General features: G+C 39.6%; 2 protein-coding genes across 17 annotated transcripts in view; one reads left to right on the top strand and one right to left on the bottom strand.

Annotated features, from left to right (window-relative positions):
- WDSUB1 (WD repeat, sterile alpha motif and U-box domain containing 1) overlaps nucleotides 1-8,272 on the top strand; it is a 33,270-nt gene extending 24,998 nt beyond the window's left edge. For all 8 annotated transcript variants that reach the window (XM_075029145.1, XM_075029147.1, XM_075029146.1 and 5 more), the window contains 2 exons: nucleotides 4,376-4,510; nucleotides 7,824-8,272. In XM_075029145.1, the coding sequence (XP_074885246.1) occupies nucleotides 4,376-4,510; nucleotides 7,824-7,987 (299 nt within the window). In that variant the 3' untranslated portion in view covers nucleotides 7,988-8,272. The remainder of the gene's footprint in view (nucleotides 1-4,375; nucleotides 4,511-7,823) is intronic.
- Nucleotides 8,273-8,465: 193 nt separating this feature from the next.
- Nucleotides 8,466-14,994, bottom strand: part of TANC1 (tetratricopeptide repeat, ankyrin repeat and coiled-coil containing 1) — a 101,128-nt gene continuing 94,599 nt past the window's right edge. For all 9 annotated transcript variants that reach the window (XM_075029127.1, XM_075029131.1, XM_075029126.1 and 6 more), the window contains 3 exons: nucleotides 13,628-13,774; nucleotides 11,965-12,065; nucleotides 8,466-11,067 (listed from right to left, as the gene is read on the bottom strand). In XM_075029127.1, coding sequence (XP_074885228.1) covers nucleotides 9,696-11,067; nucleotides 11,965-12,065; nucleotides 13,628-13,774 — 1,620 coding nt within the window. In that variant the 3' untranslated portion in view covers nucleotides 8,466-9,695. The remainder of the gene's footprint in view (nucleotides 11,068-11,964; nucleotides 12,066-13,627; nucleotides 13,775-14,994) is intronic.

The following is a 14,994-nucleotide window of genomic DNA, read 5'->3' as shown; positions in this document are numbered from 1 at the left end:
ATCTGTGGGAATAAACGGAGTGTGTGTATCCCCACCACCTCCCCACCTTTAGTGGTTGGAATCAAGCATCAAACTTGATGAGAATTTATAAAAGATTTTGGTTCCCATATATTAATCTCAATATAATATGTAAGCGTAAAGCCCTACTATGAATCCAAATTTAAGTTAGCAGCTTTTGTGCCATTTCATAATATTTTCTGTGCCAGATTTTTAAAAAAAAAAAAAAGAGAGTTGAGCAACTCATCAAGATACTCTTACTTTGTTCTCTAGAACTGATAGAAGAGAATCAGTTTAGCAGTAGCAGTGTTGCACAGTAGTGAGGTCTGGTGGGAGCAATCTCATGCATTGTAATAATAAAGGAGCTCTATTACTGAGACCTTGAGCAAAAGGTAGAGATCTGTGTGTATCATGAGGTCTTCAGTATGTCTTACCTAGGTTTTTTAAGGTTTATCATAATCTTGCCAAGGGGATTATCCACAGTGAGGTTATTTTATTTGTTTTTTTAAGAATGGACAGTTGGGAGTAAATGAAGCTTTATGGTTTTATTGATACTGTGTGAATGAGAGTGCACCTCATTATAAATGTGATGCACTTTTCTGGGGAGAGGAATGCCAGTGTACGATTGAATTGTAAAGATAAGTTACTTCCATTTTGATACAGGTGCTTACACAAGCATTGCCTGAACATTGAGGTGCTGCAAGTCTAAGACCTTATCTTTCATGAAATAGGAGCATACAACAATGAAGTGTAATTTGCAGGCACAGTGTACAAACACACCTTATTGTTGTTTTGATGCATTGTTTGAAGACAGCAAAGTTACTATTGATGCGTCTTCACTTTATCAGCTTGAGTGTGTCTGAACTAAACAGTCTGAAAGAAAACAAGGCAGCATGGCAGAACCACAACTGTGTTTGTAGTTTTATTTTTAGATTAGGAGGACATTAATCTTTCAAAAAACACAGGTTCGGGTCTTCTTCAGTTGTCCCTTTGTAAGCCATAGGACAGCAATACTATGCAACAGGTGTAGTGTATTGTAACAGATGTAAATGCCCTTGAATGACAAAAGCTAATGTGAAGGTTAAGGGAAATCCAGCGAATTACACTTTTACTGAAATGGCATGTCCTTACATTTAGCATGACTGGAAGGCCACTGCAGTCAGTAAAAAAGCAATCAGTCCCTGTAATGTTAGTGGTATTCAGATTTTTACTCTGTAATTACTTTTTTAATCCCTGCAAACAGACAGTCATTGCACTAATAGTGTGTTTTGTAACATATCAGTCACTTAGAGAAATGACTGTATTTGTGGCTTGAAATTAGTTCTTTATACTGTGCCAGCTCCTTTTATTTTGGATCTTGCCATTTTATGGTTTGTATTAAATTTAAAGCAATGTTTATGTTAATTTAAATGTTTTAAGCTTTCAAAGTTGTGTCAGTATTTTAAAGGCATTTTTTTAAGACTAATATTAAAAAGCCACTCTAAGATTTGTTGATGAGCTTTTTCAGGGTTCCTCTGGCAGGGTAATGTTTTGTTATTTTTTTTAAAATCTGGCACAGTTAGAAGTTAAACACTCACTCTGTCATGGTAGAGTGGGAGAAAGACACAGCTTAAGAAGTGAATGGGCGTGATACTTGCCTTGTGGCAGAAACCAGGAGACTGACTGATGATATTACGAAGGTAATTTTGCACACATGCTATCATAGAATCACAGAATGGTTTGGGTTGGAAGGGACCCTCAAAGTTCATCTAGTTCCAACCCCCCTGCCATGGGCAGGGACACCTTCCACTAGACCAGGTTGCTCAAAGCCCCATCCAACCTGACCTTGAACACTTCCAGGGATGGGGCATCCACAACCTCTCTGGGCAAACCTGTCCCAGTTAAAACAAATTCTTCCTTGTGTCCAATCTAAACCTACCCTCTTTCATTTTAAAACCACTGCCCCTTGTCTGCTCACTGCAGGCCCTGGTAAAAAGTGTCTCTCTTTCTATCTTATGATCCCCCTTTATATACTGAAAGGCTGCATTCAGGTCTCCCCAAAGTCGAGTCTCCTCCAGGCTGAACAAACCCAATGCTCTCAGCCTTTCTTCATAGCAGAGGGGTTCCAGCCCCGTGACCATTTTTTTGGCCCTCCTCTAGACCTGCTCTAACCGGTCCATGTCTTTCTTGTACTGAGGACCCCGGAGCCGGACACAGTGCTCCATGTGGGGTCTGATGAGACCCGAGCAGAGGGGCAGAATCACCTCCCTCAACCTGCTGGCCACACTTCTTCTGATGCAACCCAAGATACGACTGGATTTCTGGCCTGCAAGCACACAGTGCCGGCTCACACCTCATTTTTCATCTACCAGTATTCCCAAGTCCTCCTTCGCAGGGCTGGTCTCAATCCACTCATCCCCCATTCTGTACCGATACGGGGGATTGTCCTGACCCAGGTGCAGGACCTTGCACTCGGCCTTTTTGAACTTCATGAGTTGGCCCGCTCCTCAAGCCTGCCAAGCTCCCTCTGAATGGCATCCCTTCCCTCAAACGAATCAACTGCACCACTCAACTTGCTGTCACCTGCGAACTTGCCAAGGGTGTGCTCAATGCCACTGCCTGTGTCGCTGGTGAAGACAGTAAATAGTATTGGTCGAAGTACGGACCCTTGAGGGACACCACTCGTTACTGGACATTGAGCTACCGATTGCGACTCTTTGGACACAGCCAGCCAGCCAACTCCTTATCCTTCTAACAGTCTATCCATCAAATCCATCTAATTTAGAGACAAGGATGTTGTCTGGTACCACGTTAAAGGCCTTACAGAAGTCCAGGTAGATGACATCAGTAGATCCTCCCTTGTCCACCAAAGCAGTCATAGAAGGCCACCAGATTAGTCAGGCATTATTTACCCTTTGTGAAGCCATCTTGGCTGTCTCTAATCACCTCGTCATCCATATGCCTTGACATAGCTTAGAGGAGGATCTGTTCCATGTTCTTACAAGGCACAGAGGTGAGGCTGACTGGTCGATAGTTCCCAGGTTCCTCCTTTTTACCATTTTTAAAAATGGGTCAATCAAACTGTAAATCACACTAAGGAATGGAACTGCTACAACTGGCATGTGGTTTTATTCTTGGTGCTGCATGCTTCCATTTTGTAAACTGGCACTCAATGTTACCACTTACAGTGAAGGTCAATGTATATGTTAATGGTGGCCTGAATTCAAGAAGTAGGAACGTGGTTTTTGATCTCTAGTAAGAGAGTCACAAGAACTCATAAGGCCTGGATGCAAAGTCTCGGAACCTCTGTGTGAGTCTAATTTTATGTGTGTTGTGCAGACATGGCTCAGAGGTAGAAGATTAAATATATCCTAGTAAGCTTATACTTGGGGGAATGGTTCTACTTTGTATGCTTTTTCTTCAGTTGTGCAGTGTGAAGAATGTAAGGAACAGGGGCCAGAACCTCCTAATGGAGTCTCCTGATCCTGCTACAGTGTCAGTGAATTTTGCTGTCCTGTTTGGTGTAATATTCTACTGGAATAGCAGTTAATGTATACAGTTGGGAAGTGAGAAAGGTGGACTTGATGCTGCACAGGCAAAAGCACACTGGAATCCAGACTGCCTGGTGCCTAGGGGCAGTGGTAAACCACTAAGCTGGTACACAGAGGGTTGGAAGTGGAGTAATACCACATCCTTCTCATCTTGTTTTATGTAATGCTACACCAACAGCAGAGTCCTTCTGTTAAGTGTGCTCAGCCTTATTGGAATTAGACTTTTGGGGAGATTAAGCAACATCTGAATGCCTCTCTACTGATATGTGACAACTTTAGCACTTTATGTCCATAATGGTGACATAAATACGACCCTGTGCCAAACTGCAGGGCAAACCTGGTTCAAGGGTGATGAGTAGTCATTCACATGCTTTGGTGTGAGGTAGCCTTCTGTTTGAAGGTGATGGTGGCTCTTCTGCACTCTACGCTGTCACACTGTTACTTATGTAGTCCAGTTTCAAGGGAGAAACACTGCTATCTTCCACCCCATCTCAGTTTTATCTGCAGTTAGCTTTGCACATGGGGGCAATGTGTGTGATTCTATTATGCATCAACTAAAATGCTGTTCTGCTGGGTAGCCGTGTCTTTGCAGCAATGTTGCACTTGCATGTGTTTTACTGTTTGTTTTCATTACTCCAGAGAGTTACTGTTAGCCAGCAGGAGTGACATGCTGTAGTTGGGCTGTTTGTAGTGGTGGCCAGGGGTGGCTGCAGATTTTTCTGTATTAGGTGGGGGTGGTGAGATGGAGCTGTGTCTCCTGTAACAACACAGCTCCTAATTAATGCAAGGCCTAACCTCTTTGCCATACATGTCTGTGTTGTCCGCTTCACATACAATTAACTTTTCAGAGTCTCTAGGCCTGCGCAGTAAAGTCCTCCAGAAAATTGAAGAATTGCGGATGACAACGATCTCTGTTACTGTCCCCGATGAGTTCTTGTGCCCTATAACAAGGGAGCTTATGAAGGATCCTGTCATTGCAGCAGGTATGTCTTTAAACAGCGTTGACTAAAATGAATTGCTTAAGGGTAAAGATAGGTGTGGGGACACGAAAATCAAATAGCTGTTGCAACAAAATAGAACTGTGGTAAATGTTTAATTTGCCCAATTACATCGCTGATACAGAGAATAATACTGTTATGTTCCTTCCTTTGTGTGCTTTTGCAAATGTAATTACAAGCCTAATTACAGAGTTGTCTCGGTAAGTGCAAAATGGAATTGTGCACCCTGGGGGCGGGGGAGGGTACATGACCAAAAACCAGGCTCATTACTACTCTTAGCACACCACGCGTATAGCACTTAAAAGTTTGTACAGAATGAGATTCATTTAAATTCAACAAGACCTTGGAACTGAGATATGCAAGGAGCAGAAGATGTTATGATGTAGTTAAAACATTTTAGAAGAACTAGTGTTTTATAGTTCTGATCTTGGTGGGGGGAGCATATGATCATCAAAAGACCAGTATATTTTTTTATGTTCTGTAAACAGTGCCTAATTTCATACAGTTTTGAGGTATCATGCCAGATTTTTGAGAATTAAAACATTAAAAATATGAAGACATTTGCTAACTGCTAGAGTGGTAAGCACTACACTTAACAGGGCTTGAGCTTCTAAACAGTAGCAGTAGGGGGACAGCCTTGCATATCCTTTTCTTTATATGATTTTGAAATAAGGATACATAGCTTTAGAGCAGGATAGTTTTGTTGAAAAGTTGAAAATTACTGCCAGTTACTGTTCACATGTATATTACAAAATGAAATAGGCATTTTAAAGAGAAACTGTGACCTTTTAAGATAAAATGTTCACAGTGTGTGATCAATTATAGTATTTAGTAGCTAATAAATAATGCCCGTTTGCCTTTCAGTATTTGCGTGTTACACTGCTGTCCTGAAACATGGGACTCCTCTGCTTTTCAGAACATTGGGTGGGCATATCTGGGAGTTCCTCACACTGCTTTATTTTTATAGAAGTTGATGAATAATAACAGAAATGTTAGCTGTTGCAGCAGGAGAAAGGTTGGTTTGTGGCAAGACAGGTGAAGGAAAGTATAGTTCTGTGTTCGTAAACTTCTGTATTCACTAACTAGCTACTTCACTGCCTGACACTGTAGAACTGAAGTTCCTGTAGTATGAACGCGGCTGACTTTAAGATGGGGGCAATTCTGCAGATTCAAATTGGAGGAATTTAGATATTTCTGAGATTAGGAAGTAACTAACTGAAGTGAGCTGTGTATTTTGTTTAGGTTAGTAAGCTAAGTAAGAGTTAAGTAAAACTTTTATGCTTTTGTGCTTTGTAGAATTTAAGGAAAACTAAATAGAAGGTAGAATGCCAAACTGCCAATTTCTTTTACTCAAGTGACCAGCCTAAATAAGATTTTTTTTCCATGTTATGTAAGTGGCCGATATTCAATAAGGGGAAGGAAATAGAGTGTCGCCCTGTGTTAGAGGAGGGGTGGAGGACACAGGTTTGTATTTCATCAGATGGAGGTGTTCCTGGGTGATTGTGCTAATACGTGGCAGGGTGGGGTGGGGTTTATTCCTCTATTTCTGTTATTCAAGTAGCAGCTTGTTACGGTGCTGACTGGAAGAGCTGAAATCCTGAAACTAGATGGGCGTTGAGGGCCAAGTGCCCAACTCGGGGCTTGGTCGGCCCACTGAGAGTTCATTGCTGAGTACTGCACAGCAGCAGTCTTTAGTTGCGTTAGCCTTTAGATGTTAATGAGCTTTCAGTTCATATTATGGATCATTCAAACTGAAAAGGAAGTCTTATGTAACGTGCATAATATATTTTGGTGCTTTGCAGTGAGAGAGAAACATGAAACTAGCCTGAACTGTTTATATTCATGGTCAGCTATCATTGTCCTTTTTTTTTTTTTTTTTAACTATAAAGGGTTCCTGAGGTGAAAATACTTTTTAAAAAGTTAGTCAAGAACTTTATATTCAGCTAAATGGAAATGATTGTTTAAATTGTGATTAAAATCTAATGGTTTTATTAACCAAAGGCATGCACTAACTTTAACACCAATATGCCATTTATGTTTTTTTTGGGGGGGGTACACAGCTTTTTTTTTGTTTGGTTGGGTTTTTTTTGTTTGGCAGGGAGTTCTTCCCCCACCTTAGGCACTCTTTTTTTTTTTTTTTTTTTTAACTAACTGACATGCTGGTTTTATTAACAACTCTGTTTCATGTATAGTAATGGTTCAGTACCCTTTATTTTCCCTCTCCCATTGTCCTTAACTAGCAAATACAAACATTGCGTTGTATTTCTCAAAGTACTGGGGTGGGGGGAGAATATTACTTGCAAATGCTTGGTGAAGCTTGACAATGTCTAGTATGGTGTCTTCAGAGTAATTTAGAACTAAACATCACAGAGCTAAGCAACTGCAGTTCCAGGCAACTTGATGAGCATCACCTGATTTCCTTTAAAGGAACTGAGTAAGCACTGTTGTTATAAATGCTGATTGTCAATGCAGTTTCCTGGCCAGCCACCTCACTGGTTCACTGTTTCTTGCTCTGATGATTCCTTTTTACAGCCTTGTAATGAACTTTATCTGTACAGTAGGCAATTCCTTAACCACAAATAAGGACACAGGAAGTCTTTCTGTAATTTGGTCCTGTTGTGTACCTTAGTCACCAGTTCAGGCATGAACTTGGCTTAGTCCCGTGACCTCATCAGAGACAATCCCTTGGGTGGGAAAGGGCTAGTTTAGCAAAGGTCTCTTGCTGGCATGCCTCTGCTGCTAACAAACAAACAGACACACAAGGCAAAATTCCAAGCCAACTGAAATCACTACAGCAGCAAAACATCAGTGTACATACACACAGAGCCTTTACTAAAGACATCTCTATTTCATGTGTCCTTAAGGCCATACCTGGTTCTTGGCACAGGGCAGGGAGGGGGGTTCAGACACAGCTGCAAGAGTTTTTCAGATAATATGCTGCTTTGAAGTCATCAATGAACCTATGCAGCTGTAACTTAGACAAATTTGCAGTGCTTTCTAAAATAGCTTGTACTGGTTAGTTTGCTGAGTACAGTATAATTTAGAAAGGTTGAACCAAATTTTGATCTTAATACTGCTGTATAAAATTTTATTGTAGTATGTTTAACTATGTAATTTGAAACAAATATGTTTCAGTTTATGGTAAAACTTTCACAGACCATTTTTCTGTATGTCAGTTTTCCTGTTTGGAAATACTGATCCCCTTACATCCCTTTTAAATTTAAATAGCTACAAGCTGTACAGCATAACAGTGCCCAGGCATCTGTAGCATAAGCTGTTGATGGTGGTTTCTTTGTAGATGGCTACTCCTATGAAAAGGAAGCAATGGAAAACTGGATCAGCACTAGAAGACGATCTAGTCCCATGACGAATCTTCCTCTCCCCTCTCTTATGCTTACACCAAACAGGACACTAAAAATGGCTATCAGTCGCTGGCTGGAGACTCAGCAGAAAGACAGTTAAACTGAAGTTGTTTGTTAAAATTAATGGAAATGAAATTGTATGTAGCTAAAGGAAATAACTGTATCAGAAACAATTGGAAAGAAAAAAAAGTGTTTCTGTTCTAATCTGTGGCTGTCATTTAAGTGGGTGTTAGAAGGAGAATCTTCACTGTTGGAAGCTCCCAGGGAATTCCTGTATAACTTCTAAGTTAAGTTACTGGTAATTTTACTTTGCAGTATATCTGTTTAAGAAATGAAGTATTCAGATTCACAGTTTTTCAAATAAAGTCTCAAAATTTTCACTACATTTATGAGTTTTGGTTTTGCCAAGTTAGTCTTTCAGAAGGTAAGAAATAGCAAAGTATATAATCTGTATTCCTTTTTCCAATTTAAAAAACAAAAATGTGTCTTCCTCTGTTCCCTATTACTGAACATGGAGTTGGAAAAGTTGGGAGAGAGTTTCTCCTGTAACCATCAGTGACTGCATCGCATCCCACAGGTATATTAATAATCTTTATTTTGTACGGAAAAAAAATACAGTAGTGTGCAAAAATAGAACTACAGGACAAGGCTAATATAGGACTTGTACAAAATATCAAAGAAACAGTAAACAATAAATAAGCTAAAGCATAATGATGCAAACTCAAAAAGAATTTGTAAAAATGGGTACGGCTGTTTACAATGTACATAAAACACTGCATACAAACAAGACGTAAAAAGTGACTGACTATGTAAAGTTGACCACTCCAACCTAATTGCACTCACAGGAATGTCACTACATCTGTTTATTTTCAGGCTCTTTTTGCCAGTATAAAAATCTTATTTCCTCCAAAAAAACCAACATTCACGACTTCATCCCATCATGCAACTGCACATACACTTTTCCTCAAACTTTCATCTTCACTCCATCAATTTCTTGGGTTTCCCATAAAAACACTTACTGAACATTTCATTGCTGTACCTTTTTTGCAAATAAACAATAAATCATTCTGCTTTAAGATAGCACCCCAAAGGTGATTAGATAAACTATATAAAGTGCGATTATTGTTAATATGCCATAATATTGTGTTCTTCAGTGCAATAACCAATATGGTCAAAGCCTTTCAATACACATGCAAATGTCACTGTTTATTTTACTTGATTTCTTCTAGTTACTAAAATAGTTATATTTACATGTCAAAACATGGCCACTTACTTTTAGTTTACTCATACACAAATTATTTATGCTTCCTAAATGTACATCATGCAACCCAAATTAGATCCCACTAGAAAAGTGATAAAATACTATCTTTGATTTTAAAAAAAAGCATACATATACAGATCTGAGTATTATGCAGCAGGTATCTTTCTTAACACTGTTTTGAGAAGTAAGCACTTACTTAAGCATTATAGAGGCACAATTATTATGTAAGTGGTGAGATGTAATATAACCAAAAGCCAAGATTAAAGCCCTATGGAAAAGGAAAGTATTATTTAATGGTAAAATGTAATGGAAAGGATTTCTTTGCTTGTGATCCTAACCAACTCTTTCTACACAGATTTGCTATTCCAGTTACTGTAACTGTCCTGTGATGGTAGGAACAGTGTAAAGTGGTTCTATCCCATTAAGTACTGGCCAATGCGGACTGCTTACTCAAAACTCACAAGTGACCAGCCAATCCGTATTTTGTATAGAACCCTATGATGTTACGAGCTAAGTTTTACATCCCTGTAAATATACAAAATTGTATTTATACGTTTGATTCAATGAATGATCGCTTTGGTTTTGTAGACATGACATGACTTAGATGGCCTTCCTTATTGATGTGAGACTGCTGTTTTGATACAGCATCTGGGTATAAATGCAAAGCTTGTTTAGGTGCTCTGTTGTCTTGACAGTGGGTAGGTATTTGGCACTTAAGCTCCTCACGTTCTTTAGTTTGCATACCATTCTGGCTGCCATCTCCTGGGCCAGCAGCAGTAGAGGAAATTTTAGTTTGGTAGTGTTTGACTGAGAGTGGCTCAAAATTTGAGGACTGAACGCCCCCAGAAGCAACAGTTGTTGATAATCCATCCGATGCCTGAGAGTGCCAAGTGCGACTGGATTGAGTATTTTGCTGCTGAAATCTTGCAGTCTTATCCATGATTCCCATAAATGGGGTATTGCGAGGTCTGTGTTCAGCAACAATACCCTGAACTTGATTAACGTTACTCTCCTTGAGTCGAACGTCTGGGCCTAGTCCCTTAATACTATCTGAAAAACTACTGGCTGAAGTTAAGCTGCTGGTGGAGCTGGCAAGAATCATACTACTGGATGGAGAACTGGAAGAGACACCACTGGTTAGAGGACTTTGCTGCCTTGCTTCACTGAAATTCATTTCAGTAGGGGCTGTTAATCTGTCAGCGGTTTTAGACTTACTTGCAAAAGAATGAGAAGAGATATTCTCATTATGCTGTGAATGGGAACACTGGCTGGACATAAACTTCTCACTGTACAGTTCAGAACTAGGACCTGTGGAAACACTTCCGGGTGATAACGTGCTTGTCCCATCCAAGTGCTGAATTTTTGAGTGCCGGACTGGCAAGGGACTTTGAGGAAGATGCTGAAAAGATGACTGTGTCTTTGTATTACATTGACTGCTTCCCATTTTTGATCCAGGCTGGATGGAGCTCAGGTGCTGATTGGTTTTTACAATCTGTGCCTGCTTTGTTGGCTGCACGATCAAGCCTGGCTCTCTCAGATATTTGTTGCCTGTTCTGCTTTGAGGGGACACAGATATAGCTTTCTGCTGAACACCTTCTTGAAGGGTCCTGCTGTATGATGAAGCAGCTAAGGAACACTGCAGCCTTTGTGGAGAGGAAACAGATTCATCAGGGTGTAGCAGTTCATCCTCCCTGTCTTGAAGATTAAAGTTATCATTCACACCTTGTGTAATGCCCTCCTCCTCATTATCAGAGTTGTTAATTTGCTGTAGTAGCTGTGGAGACTGATGCTTCTGTTGCTGTGTTCTCTGGAACTGTTTGCATTCCTCTTCTACTCGAGCCAGTAGACGTTTTATCTCTTGATTGCTAGGACACAGTTGTGTGGCTTCACGTAAGTCAGCAAGAGCAGCAAGTAGCTTTCTGTTTAGGGGGGGGAGGGAAAAAAAAAAAAAAAAAAAAAAAAAGGCAAGCAATAAAAACCTGGGGCAAATCTGAGTCTCAGCATTGCCTACCACTAATCCACCTCCACCACTTTCAAAGAAATCTTCTGATTTGTCATCTCCTGCTGCAGGTGGTGACAATGTAAGAACTGGATGTTCTCCAAACCCAGGAAATTCTTTCCTACAGTGAAAGCACAGCCCCGGGGCTAAACCCTTCCCCTTGTTAAAGCTGTTAACGATTTTTCAGGAAGGCAGCAGAAGTCTGCTGATAACACTAGGAACTGACTCTTTCTCATAAGCCTTTTACTGTTACTGTCAGAGTGGGTAACTTGCCAAAGTCTGCTTCATGACCATTTATTATTCTGCTTAGAAAAGACACGGTGAATCAAAAAGGCACCTCTCCCTATACTTCAACTATACCAATGTAGTTTGGCATTTTTCCAGCTTAAAGAGATGGTTCCTCCTCTCTGCCCTTGTTTTTGTCTTGAACTGCTAATGATTCAACATATCCTGTCCTATAAAAGCACCCAGTTATTCTTGGTAATAAATAATGCAGCGCTGGAGTTCGGTAGCACACTGCTGAGTCACATGGAGTAGGAGTCCCATTCACTCTTGCACTTAAAATAAACCCTCTTCCTATCAGTTGGTTACTTTCTGGACTGCCTAATAATTACCTAAATGAGTATTCAGTATTGCTTTTTGGGTTTGGTTGGCTTTAACTGATACAGAGAACTGATACAGGTGGAAAGTGCACAAGCAAAATAACTTTTCCTTTCTAAATTCCAAATACAACTAGCGAAATAGGAAAAGAGTCATTGGAAGTGTTAGGAAGTAAAAAAAAAATCTGTGCAGACAGACGCACAGAATCCAACAGTACCTGCTGTTCCTTTTAGCTCTTGCTCTAGCATAATAGGCTTCATAAGACTTGGGTTTCAGATCCAATGCTTTGGTAGCAAACTCTTCAGCCATACCAAAGTCCTAACAATTTAAACAAATGTACTCATTATACATTGACAATAAAAGAAAGCTGCATGCTTTTTATTTGTGGTACTGCTTCAAAAGTGCAGACAGCTTACGCAGTATAGAAAGTCACCTTTTATCAGTTAGCAAGAGCAGGTATTTTGTGAAAGACTGAGAGCAGACCTCATCTTGCTAACCTTGTCTCTCATGTCTAAGGGAAACTGACTCCAAGGTAGCTAAAAAGCAATGTTAATATAGATACAATACAGTTATTTTCAACCCAAAGATGTTAAAATATAAGAGAATGCATGTTTAACAGGATAAACTGACCACCTCACATAGCAAGGCTTTAGAATGTGTTTTGAAAAATGGCCAGTTAAAGACCTAGGAACTTAGAGGAAAACAAGAAAAATCAGGAAATGGTTATGACTAGTCCAGAGCTTTCTTTGACAAGGTACATGAAATTTTTAGAGAAGAATTGCACTGAACGTAACATATTTGGTCTTCATTTAACAAGAACACAGAATAAGAGTTTAGTAAATCATTGGTTAAACCAAAGACTGGAATTAACAAAGCAGAACTGAAATGGGGGCAAAGATGGCTATGGCGAAGATGAAGGCAGAAGCAAGTCTAATTTCTATAACAGCCAAACACAGCACAGGGCATGCATGACACTGAATTATCTCGAACATGATGATACAGGAGGTTGGAAAGTATTAACACCAAAAAAACCATCCTGAGATGTCATGCAAAAGCAACATGATGAACTTCAGCTTTACATATAAGGGGATGCACTTCAGGATTAGCAAAATGTAAATGAGAGTTTATCAGCGGGATACACAAGAAACGTAAGAAACACACAGGCATGCACACACATGCACTAGTTGGTCACAGAGCCACTTTCTGCTGTTAGTTTGATGCAACTGAAAAAGCCAGTCTCAGCAAGAAAGGCATCAGGAGAGGTAGTTCTAGCACAGAAAAGAAAGGATTAGTACTGCTGTGCAAAGCACCGGCAGAACTGCCTATGTGAAGTCCTGGACACCTATATATAGAAGTTCTTCAAATGGGAGCAGATGCCAAGAACAACTTGGATGACCAGAGAATTAAGAAGTTACTGTTTGAAAAGAAGGAACTGTGTAAGGTATATTCAGAAAATCAGAAGTCTTTGCTCCAATAGTCATTCAGGTTCTTACCAGCCACCTAACGCACTGGTGAAGGTACAAAGAAACAACCAGCACATACAATACAGCTGTAGAAGTAGGTTATGCTGTATGATAACAAAGGGTAGTGGTGGTGGCATTTTCCATTTAGTCTTTTAAAAGTACCAAAAACATCCAGCAGTTCATCATTCCAAAATAACTGTATTACATAAGGACAGCTGTAATAGATCCCCCACGGCAACATGCCCTCATCTTACGAGCTGTCCCCATTTGTTGACATAACAAAGCCCAAAATCAGGATACCGTGAAAAGGATTCTAAAATAGCAAAAACCCCAAATATCCAAGTACAAACTCAATAATGCAGTAGAAGTCTAAGATTCCCAATACCGGAGAGGCAACAGATTAACAGCAAAACTTACATTTGTTTTTCGGCGACATCGTGATAAATTTAGATATAACGAAACTCTCAGCTCATTGAATGCTTTCATTTCTTCTCCAAATCCTTCCCTTGGAAACTTCCTCAAGGCATACTGGTAGCGCTGTGCTGCTTCCTTCATCTTACCTTTCTACAAATTTAGGAAACAAAAGGCTTTTCACAAACTCTTAATATTGCAATACTGGTGCAACAAAGCACATTTGTATTTGACATCTACCAACAGGTGCTCTTCACATAGAAAACGCAGGGCCAGATTTTTTAAAAAATAAATACATACAGTAGGAATTACACACAGACACAGTGAGAGAACTTGCATGTTAACTAGAATTTGTGTTTGTTTCTAAACTCATACCTTTATCAGTATTTCACCAGGATCATATTTTCATTAATACATACTACTTGTACCAGAAAAATGCATGTATGTACAATTTATGTATGATACAATTCATTATTTATTTATTTTTTTTTTTTTTTAAACAGAGCAGTCAAATATCTGATGATGTAGTTGATTAAAACTCTAAGGCCTAGATGCCTCTAGTAGAGCATAGCCTTAATCAGGAATGGTGTATCCTTAATCAGGTGGCAATACTGCAGAATAACCTCTGGCAACAGAAGGGGCTGGATGGGAGAGGGAGGAAGAGTCAGTACAACATTCAGACATGCAGTCCAGCTACTGCCAGATCCACTTAGGAGTCTCAGCTGTGTTTAGTGGGGCGACTGAGTCTATGAATTTAAAGTAGTCAAAGGTCACTCTCCTACTGCTTAACAGAGGTTGAGTAAGAGAGCTAACCTGACTACCTGAATGATCCACCCACGCACTAGAAATATTCAGACTCTCCAAGAGATGCCTGGAGAATATCTTCACAATAAAGTGAAGATCTGAGACAGTTTTGCAAAAACCACTGACATCCTTGTAGCATGATAGAAAAGCACATCCTTTAATTGACAGGTGAAGAGATTTTACGGATATTTTACAAGTTAATTTCTTTTCATAAACATCAGGTGTTTTTTATCATTTAATTCATCTTAACACTCAAAGTGGTCAAAATTTACTGCTGAAACAGGCAAGGAAAATATTTAACGTTTATCTTATTTTATTCAGCTGGAAAGCTGAAAAGTAATTATTGCATACTGTGAGCACGCTCAAATGTGTGTTACTCTGCAAAATAACTCCATTTAAAAACCACTTTGGCAAGTAAATAAATCAAAGGATACTGGAAAAAGTTTAATAAGCTAAATGACATACCATAGCTCTAGCAAGTCCATTCAAATTAATGTAATAAAATTAAGCACTCTAAAAGTAGTTACCAGCAGGGAATTCAGCCTCTGGTAAAACATATTAGTACCAAG

Source organism: Buteo buteo, chromosome 5 (assembly GCF_964188355.1).
Source record: "Buteo buteo chromosome 5, bButBut1.hap1.1, whole genome shotgun sequence".
Classification (NCBI taxonomy): Eukaryota; Metazoa; Chordata; class Aves; order Accipitriformes; family Accipitridae; genus Buteo; species Buteo buteo.
The sequence above is the reverse complement of the archived record's forward strand: the minus strand, read 5'-3'. Positions and strand labels throughout refer to the sequence as shown.